The 9333-nt window shown below is 40.9% G+C and overlaps 1 protein-coding gene across 2 annotated transcripts in view; it reads left to right on the top strand.

Annotated features, from left to right (window-relative positions):
- si:ch211-129c21.1 (uncharacterized protein LOC563087 homolog) overlaps positions 1–7611 on the top strand; it is a 32357-nt gene extending 24746 nt beyond the window's left edge. For both annotated transcript variants that reach the window (XM_050054073.1, XM_050054074.1), the window contains exons 12-14: positions 937–1052; positions 1328–1547; positions 3721–7611. In XM_050054073.1, the coding sequence (XP_049910030.1) occupies positions 937–1052; positions 1328–1547; positions 3721–4502 (1118 nt within the window). In that variant the 3' untranslated portion in view covers positions 4503–7611. The remainder of the gene's footprint in view (positions 1–936; positions 1053–1327; positions 1548–3720) is intronic.
- The last annotated feature ends 1722 nt before the right edge of the window (positions 7612–9333 follow it).

Genomic DNA, 9333 nt, shown 5'->3' with positions numbered 1-9333 from the left:
CATTCTGTCTGTCCCACGTTTTTCTACTCACTGACGTGGTCAATCTATGTGAAACTGCACATAGGCATTGAGGACTGGCATAGGTAGAAGGTGACAAAGCTACCAATGGCTATGGACTAGTGTGTATTATTCTGATTCTGCTTAATGAACAATGAACTTTTACTTTTGGTACATAAAGTTGCTTGTGATGCGAATACTTTTGTTCTTTTACTTGAGTAACATTTCAAATGCAGAACTTTTACTTGTAGCAGAGTATCTCTACTTTGTAGTATTGCTTGCTTTACTGAAGTAAAAGATCTGAGATCGTCTTTCAAACAGATAATTAGCCTACATTAAAATTAAACTTGGTTTTAAATCTTAAGTATTTTAAATAATGTATAATTTACAGTTAAAGTAAAAAAAACTGTTTGAATAAAACATACTAAGTTTTATTATTTATTAACACTATTTAACACTCAAGCATTCAGCTAATCTGTTTCATTTGCACTGTGCAGTTTGTTCCACTTTGACTGACAGTGCTGACAACATAAGCAAACAACCCCGTAACTGTCAGATTGTTTGTTTTACTCTAATGTTACTAAACTCTGATTGGTGCAAAGATGTTCGTGACATCACCCTTTTTCCAACTGAGCCCCGCCCACTACAAACCAGCGAGGAAAGCAGGAACAAAAACACAAAATACATGTTGAAAAAACACACAGACGTGTTCAGAGTTGGACAGAAAATAGTGTTTTCAGGTAGATCACAGTGAGAACCTGACTGAGAAAATAATGGTAAGCCTTTAAAACCACTACAACATTGTTTAATCAGCACCTTTGAAGATGCACACATTAGATGTGAGAAGGTAAATCAAAGCCAGGATCTTTGTTAATGCATGTGTTTGTGTGATGAGCTTGTTATATGGGTATTAGATGATCCTTTTTTGTCTCCTGATAGAAAACGGTTACGTTCAGAAGGCTGTCAACTACGATGGAGAGATGTTCATCATTGAGGAAATTCAACTGTATGAAAACCCCGTGCCTATTAGCATCCTGCGCCTCTCATCCAGCAAGGTAACTCTCAGCAGGTTCAACACAGTGGCAGTGTGGTCTGTTAGCTCATCATCATCATCATCATCATTATCATCATCATTATAGGTTATAGACATTTACTGGTGTGTCATTTGGCAAATATTGTACAATGAGCTTCAGTCTGAATTTATGTCTCAATTTAAATATGTTGTCACTATATTGCTGCTGACAGGCAGGAGAGCGGCTTCAGGAGTAATAAAGATGCTTTTGGTTTATTATTAATGTGTGTGTGTGTGTGTGTGTGTGTGCAAACACAGGGCCAACTGTATGCAGGCTCAGAGTTTGGTGCCGTCCAGATGCCGGTCAGTAACTGCAGCCGCTATGATCTTTGTGTGGACTGTGTCCTGGCCAGAGATCCTTACTGTGCCTGGGACTTCACCACCGAGAAGTGCTCCTCAGTCCGCAGCTTATCGTCCTCCTCACATGCTGCATTACAGAGTCTGAAGGAAGGAGACATCTCACAATGTCCACAGCCAGGTACAGTTACTGTGCATTGTTTGCAGTACCAAAGTCAACGTGACGTCATGAGATGGCTGCTGTCTCTTTTAGGACACAGAATTAGCTTTGATTTTTGAACCTTTATGGTTAATTTGAAAACTTCGAGTTATATTTTGATTGAAGAATATTGAGCCAACATGCAGTTTGAATATTTCAAAGCACTTTCTGGTGATGGAAACCTAGATATGAGAGAAAACTGGCTTTTACATGATACCACGATCTTAAACAAACGTTATTATGCAGCTCGAGGTCTCTGAAGCAAAAAAAAACAAAAACAAAAAAGGAGCATTTCAGTCATTCTCTCCTGGTTAGGATTCCTTCAGTGTTCATTGTTCAGGAGGTTTTAACCAGGAGCTGAATTATCCACAGAGGTCTCTTCCTCTCCAAAACAAACAGACCAGATGATTAAAACAGGTAGAAACACTGAATAAAGTAGTTTCATGTTACTGATCAGTGTTTCTCAGATGCTGTTAGGCTCCTCACAGAGGGCTGCTAGCCCGGCACTTGCTAATGTGTGCTCACCTTTTTCTCTGATAACTTAAGATCCAGACATTCGGGAACCACTGATTTAGAACAGTAAAAACACGTAACAAGGCAGTGTCACCTTAAAAATCTGTGTTTCTTCAAAGCTGTTTGGTACGGCAGGGCTGGAGTCAGATAACGTTCGCTGAGCTTATTTCTGCGATAACTTAAGATTAGATGTGCAATGACTAAAATCATTTGTCTTGGTAAAACACATAGTTCAAAACGACCAAGATCTAAAATGTGTATTGAAAAACGTGCCCTAAAAAGTCAGTTTATGACAGCTTCTTACAGAAAACCACAACCCTGACGCATGCACAATATGACGCCACCGACAGGCGGAGGTGACCAAATGACACGGACTGTGTCTTTAATTAAAATAAGAAATTTCTCTGGGTTTGAACATTGTTAGAAACATTTGGGACAATGTAAGTATACAACTCAACAAACTATGCTGTTTTTAGGGCCGTTTCATAGTCGACGCAAAGGCACGCAGACGCGAACGCATTGGGATGCATTGAGATGCATTGGCCGCCATGATGCGTGCTTGCTTCTCAAAATGTGTTGTCCATTTTTTTGATACGTGATGCAGCGACGCGTGTAATACCATGCGTTGCCAGCGGGGGTGATAATGCAAGCGACGTACTTGAAATTAACCACTTTTTGTTATTCACAGAAGAAGCAGGCATGAAATATGGCAGGCGAGGAGGAAAAACTTTGCAAACTCGTACGGGCACACCCCCATTTATATGACAGTTCTAGTGCCCTGCACTCTAATGAAATAGCAGCACTAGCTAGCTACAGCAGTGCTAGTTAGCCGGAATGTAACAGTGACTCTGCTACCCCCTATTGCGCAAGCGATGTATTGCATTTCAAGTGTCGCCCGCGCCGCTTGCGTTCAATGTGTTGACTATGAAAGGAATTGGTTGCTCGCTTTGCGTGGGTCAACTATGAAACGGCCCTTAGACATTTTGAAAAGACATGACATATTAAAGTTACATGTTAAATCTTTAAAAAATGATTAAAGTACTTAAAACTGGCCAAGCCTGGGCCTGTAAGGGCGTTTTATGATTTCAAAATTGAGTCGCTTACTCACCAGGGCGAGCTGGGGGGGACCGAAGGGTGGGCACAATGTTGGTTGGTGTTGGTTCAGGACAGTTTAACTAGCGGTAATTTCCAAATGAGCGGCATCACTACCTAGCTAGTTCCCTATAAATCCACGTGTCACTGGTCAAAAAATTATTCTGTGCAGTTAACCGTTTTCACCTCTACCCTTGGACCCCTGCTCTAAAGCTTCAAAATTCATGAGGGGGTTATCTTCTGATGTGTTTTATGTCATAGAACAAAACATCAAAGTCTCTTTAGCTTGTGTTAACCACAGAACTTTTCAGACATCTAACCAAAGGCCCATTCAAAAAAACATTGGCTTTGAGACGAGGGAACCGGAGGTGCTAAAATGCTAACTCATTTCCCGGTTTTAGGACCCGGTCCTACAGCACTCTTTAGTCGCATAGCAACAACAGACCGGAAGTTGACTTTGAGAATAAAACAACATCCCAGCAGTCATATTCATTGGTATGCACTCAGTGAGACCTGCCTTTTGTGTGTGTGTGTGTGTGTGTGTTTTTAGATCCAGTAGCAGCTGTGGACTTTACCCTAGTTCCAGGGAACAACATCCAGCTGCCTTGCCAGCTCCACTCCAACTTGGCACAGGTCCTGTGGCGTTTCTCTGACCAAACACTTCACTCCAACAGCAAATATTACATCTACAGTGGGGGCCTCCTCATCCTGAGTGCCTCTGAGTCAGACGCTGGTTTGTACACCTGCGACTCAGTAGAGCCGATCAACAGCAAAACATACAACCGGACTGTGGCGGTTTATCAGTTACAGCTCCACTCTGGCCCAGGAGAAGGGGACAGTGCTACTCCTGGCAACGAGGTGGCAAATTCCTCAGACTCTATTCACGGTCTGAACACAGCTGCACCAGGGCTGGAGCCAAACCTGGACAGCAAGGACCCATTGTCCCACGAGGATCCTTTGTCCCCTGAGACCCAAAGTGACACCAGCAGGGTAACTCATTTAGAGGTGGCTGTGGCTCTGCTGTCGCTGCTTTGTCTCTCCCTGATGGGGGTCATATTTTGGATCTGGGGTCAGGGACGCTGGGAGTGCTTCAAGTTTGCGCAGCGCAGCAGTGACAGCGAGGGGAAAAGGCAGTCAGCCGAATACATGCACATCCAGAACCGAACTTCAGAGATAAAGTTCCTGGGGCCTGTGTCTGGAAGACCATGCAGTGCCAATAATAATCACTCTGCTGTTGACTTCAAAGGGAACGGGGAGCACCACTTCACACCTATGGCCAACATTTCAAGTCTGGATGGTCTGGGATACATAAATGATGAGTCAGAGATCTGACTCCGCTGAGGTATAGAATTCAGTCCGAGGCCGTCAGCAGTGCACTACTCATTTTCCCATAGGTGTGCCCCTGTAGAAAAGCTTTTCCCATTATAAATTCTTTTGATTGGTGTCCTGTTTCTCCTTGCCAATCTCCAGCACTGTCTATCATTTCTGGTCTCCGACTGGGCAGCTGATGTTCACCGAAGAGACTTTACTGGTGGAATTTCCACTCCAGGAAAAAGTTGGAGAGTCATTTTTTATACATGTATTTTTTGTATAATGATAAATTGTGTGTAATATATTGTGTACAGGCGAGAGCTTTTTTCCAACTTCTATTTATTTGTTGCAATGAAGTTTTTATTTCAGCAAATTATAACACCTGTGATCTAAGTCTTGTAAATAGGGTCAGCAACACTGAACAAGTAGCAAACACTCTGACCTCTGATTCCCAGGCACATTTCATTTTATGGACTGCGTTCTGTTAATGATTGATCAACAGCCTGCACTACTACTTATTTCCGGGATGCTGTAAAAATGGACAACAGATTTACGTCTGCATTCAAGGGGAGACACTACAGGTGAATAGGGTAAAACTTTTAACTGGAAGGTATGACCATGAAACTTTCCCAGCTGTGTGTTATTAAATGTGCTCTTTTTACATACATTTTCATAACAGAAATCTGAACATTGGATAAAGTTATGTTTAAAATTGTTGTTTCTTTTTTTGACAAATTCAAATATTTTACAGTGAGAATTTTGCATGTAAATGAAAATACTGTCAACAGCCATAAAAAAAGACATTTTCACCATGTTTTAGGCATAAAAGGTTACAAAAATCAGGCTATGAATGATATGTGAACAATTCCCTCTGTAAAAAAATTCCAAATATCCTCCTGAGACCCTGTGTCCTCATTTGAGGACACTACATTTTGGGTATACTGGACCTTATACTTCATTCTGCTTACTTAAGACCTGTTGTCCTCGTTCATGGACACTTTTTGTGCCCTCTAGTGGCAGCAAAAACACATTACACTAATACATGTAAAAACAAGATGGCAGCCATCTCTGCCAAGTCAGTCTGCGGCCGACCCCAACACAAAAGTGGACACGGTACGAAACCTGATTGAATTTAATGGTTGAAACTTATGATTTAAAAACAAGTGTAGTTTGATACACACATTTTTTAATACTTTGCCATACAAACAATTTTATCATCGGTAACAAGCTAAGACCTTGTTAATCAGATAGTACTAGTTCGAAGACATTGGGACTTTATTATCGTTGACAATGTTTGTTTTTTAATACTTATCAGATCCTACTAATCCCAAATAGCTAACTAAATAGCTAGTAACAGTTCGGGTCTCAGGAGGCTATAGACAGGAATAAAACTGGAAAGTGTTGTATGTGAGTGCTACTGAAGTGGTTGGCTCAAAGAATGAAGAAAAACTCGTTTTGAGAAAAAGGCCATAAAAGACATGTATCATAAAATTCCATCTATTTTTAGACAACAAATAAAGACACTAGAGGTGAACAGGGTAAACAATTTAACTAAGAGATATCACCATTAAAATTCCCCAGTTGATTATTTACATACAAGGAACTTTGTAGGATTTAGTGGCACCTAGTGGTGACGATTAGAGACTGCAACTAGCTGAAACTTCTCCCATGTGCCAAGCATAAACTCCCGGTTAGGATTTATTCAGTGTTCATTGTTCAGGAGGTTTTTACAGTGAGCCAAATTATCCACAAACAAATGAACCAGGTGATTAAACCAGTAAAAACACTTCATAAAGCAGTCTGACGTTAGAAATAAGTGTTTCTCTGACGCAGTTTGGCATGTTGGAAATGGGCTGCTAACCTAGCACCTGCTAATTTGCGCTGACCTTATTTCTCTAACTTAAGATTTAGACCTCAGCCCCTTTTCCACCAACATTTCCAGGAACCTTCATTACCAGGAATTTAAATACCTGGGTAAAAGTAAAGTAAGATAAGTGTCAGGCAGAGATCAGCACCGGCACAAAAGAACCAATACCGTTAGTGCTTATCAATACTACAGTCTCTGATAATTTAGCCCCAGGGCTAATTTAGTACCGGGTTTCGGTACCCATCCTTAATCAAAACACAAACAAAGTGAAGCTTGTAGAAATGAAATAAAGTTTTTAGTGGCTGTCCGTGCCAGGAAGTGCGGAACGCTGCAAGTATGTGTTCCACCAATCAGTGTTCTTCGGCAAACAGCCCCGCCCCTCAAGAATTCCGGGTAATCTGAAAAGTCCTACCTCCCTACTAGGTACTTTTTCCAGGGTAAATTTGGGGTTGAGGCAAAGTTTTTTACCAGGGTAATTTTGGTGGAAATACGCAGAGGTTTTTCAAAATTCCAGGTAAATGATAAAAGTTCCTGCAGTGGAAAAGGGGCTATTCATAAGGTTTTTACCAGGAGCAGACTTCTCTGCAGAGGTCTCCTCCTCTCCAAACAAACAGACCTGGTGATTTATAGCCATAAAAACACAGAATGAAGCAGTTTCTCCTTAAAAATCTGTTTTTCTCCGATGCTGTTTGGCATGTTAGGGAACGGAGCCAACTACTGCTGACGTTAGCTGAGTTTATTTCTCTGATAAGTTGAGATTCAGATGTCCAATGACTAAAATCCTTCGTCTGGGTAAAAGACATATTTCACTATCACGTTAAAAGTCTAATTAAATATGCACTTGCATATGCATACATTTCCAGAACAGCATCTGAACTAAAATAAACACCCAAATATGTATTTAGGTTATTTTCTTTCCAATAGTCTGAAAGAAGACGTGATGGAAGCAAAATGGCCCAAAATCTTAAAATTGTCTAGAAAAGAAAAAGAAAAAAATCCACCTGCTGTGTCTCCCCTAAAGAATATGCCACTCTTAGGTGATATATAGAGTGAACTCTGTAACATAAGGTTTTTCCACTCCAGTAAATGTCATATACCCTCACTGAGATTGAATAAGCGTGTCACTGGGATGTGGAAGTGTGGCTGTCAGTGAATCATCTCTTTGAATCAGAGTCACAGCTCAGATAAGAATTTCGGTTTTTGGTGTCAAACTTTGGAAAATGCAGTCCTTCTTGATAATAAAAAACTTTATTGGGAGTTTGACGTGTGTCTAGCTGTCAGTAATGATTACCTTCGCTCTCACAGCTGAAGAAATTTGTTTGAAAGCAATGCTGGAAGTTCAGCTGACACGCTTGTTGTCTTGATGTTTCCATAGATACTCCTGTGGGTCGTATGGCGGGATGATATCAACAAAAACACACACCGACTCCACGGTTACCTCAGACCTGTTTGTTTTTGTCGAAAAAGTCTGAGACCAAACTAAATTACAGGAATGTAGCCTGGATCTTCTCTGTGGTTTTCACACTCTGTCATTAACAATAGCGCTCGGAGCCGCCTCATGTTTCATCTCAAAAAAGTACTGTAGATAAGAAAGGGTTGAAATGGTTCTCTGCTCAATTATTCAACATTGCAGTATAAAGAAGTTGTCATGAACAGAATTAAGGTTATAAATTGATCTTATCAGGTGATACATTAATAAAATATTGCCAATGTAGTCGCATAGACTTTGCTGTTTTTAAAAAGAAGTGCTTTCATGCTTGCATATACACCGGGGGATTAAGACAAACCACTCGCCAACTATTGTTTTTTAGTTTCTTTATTCTAAAAAAAGCCAGTGAGCTCACACTGAGTTGTTTGTAAGTTTCAGAAAATCTTTTTTTTTTAGCTGCCCTCTCTCCTGCTCATCAGCCCTACTTTTCCTCCCAAGATTTAATGAGGTTTCATCTCTTACTTTTAGTTCAGGCTGTCTTAGTACGATACTCTGTGATGCTCACAGGCTTTTTTTTAATACCACATGCAGTTTCTTTGAACATTTCTGACTTATATTTCTGGATAAATCAATACGACAGCAGCATCTCTTTACCAGAGTAAAAGATTTTACACTGAGGACAAGATACAGAAATAAAACACAGCAAACGTGAGCACCACAAGGGACAACACATGGGCCAAGTGGTGGACAGAACTGCTGGCCCAGGGGCAACACTGAAGGATAATAGAGTTGTCTAATGACATCTTTCTATTGATATGAAAACATAAATCACCAATAGTACCACTTCTTTCACAGCCTACAGCAGCAAAAGACTGTGGAAAGTAAATCTAACCTTTAAAGAGAAAATTCACCTCAAAATGAGGAGTGTTGTGGTGGATAATGGTTGTAGAGATGTCTGCCTTCTCTTAAACATAATGAAACAAGATGGCGCTCGGCTTGTGGTGCTCAGTGTGCCAAAAAATACATTTAATAAACTCAACATCAATGTCTCTTTCCAATCATGACCAGGTTACTCAAGTTAATCCACAGACCTTGTTATGAGCAGTTTCTTGAAGGAACTATTTTCTTTCAACCAAACTACACCCGCCAACCGAATCAGCGCTCAAAAGGAAGCATGCATCTACTGCTAGCTCACCTAGCACCACTGAGCTAGCTAACGTTACAGCTCAGCGGAGGACGGCATTAATGTTTACATCTTGCTCTGTCAGGAACACGAGCCTCTCATCCCTGAGAGGGATGTCAGTTTTGGTTAATGTCACCACACTTTAAGGCGCTAATTGACCTATGGCTAAGCCACGCCCCCCTCCACTCACTCGGGCAAACTATCAACATTCAGTGACCGGCACTATGGCAGGTGTCACAGTACACGGCATTTCACAGGAGGCAACTGATGATTTTTGGGGACATAACGATCAGATGTCATTGAGAAGTAACCAAAAGGGCCTAAACTACGCATTGGAGGGATATATTCATCATTTTATTGTTGAGAAGGTCGA

Source organism: Epinephelus moara, chromosome 10 (assembly GCF_006386435.1).
Source record: "Epinephelus moara isolate mb chromosome 10, YSFRI_EMoa_1.0, whole genome shotgun sequence".
Lineage (NCBI taxonomy): Eukaryota > Metazoa > Chordata > Actinopteri > Perciformes > Serranidae > Epinephelus > Epinephelus moara.
Note: the sequence above shows the minus strand (reverse complement) of the source record. Positions and strands in the feature narration are given on the sequence as shown.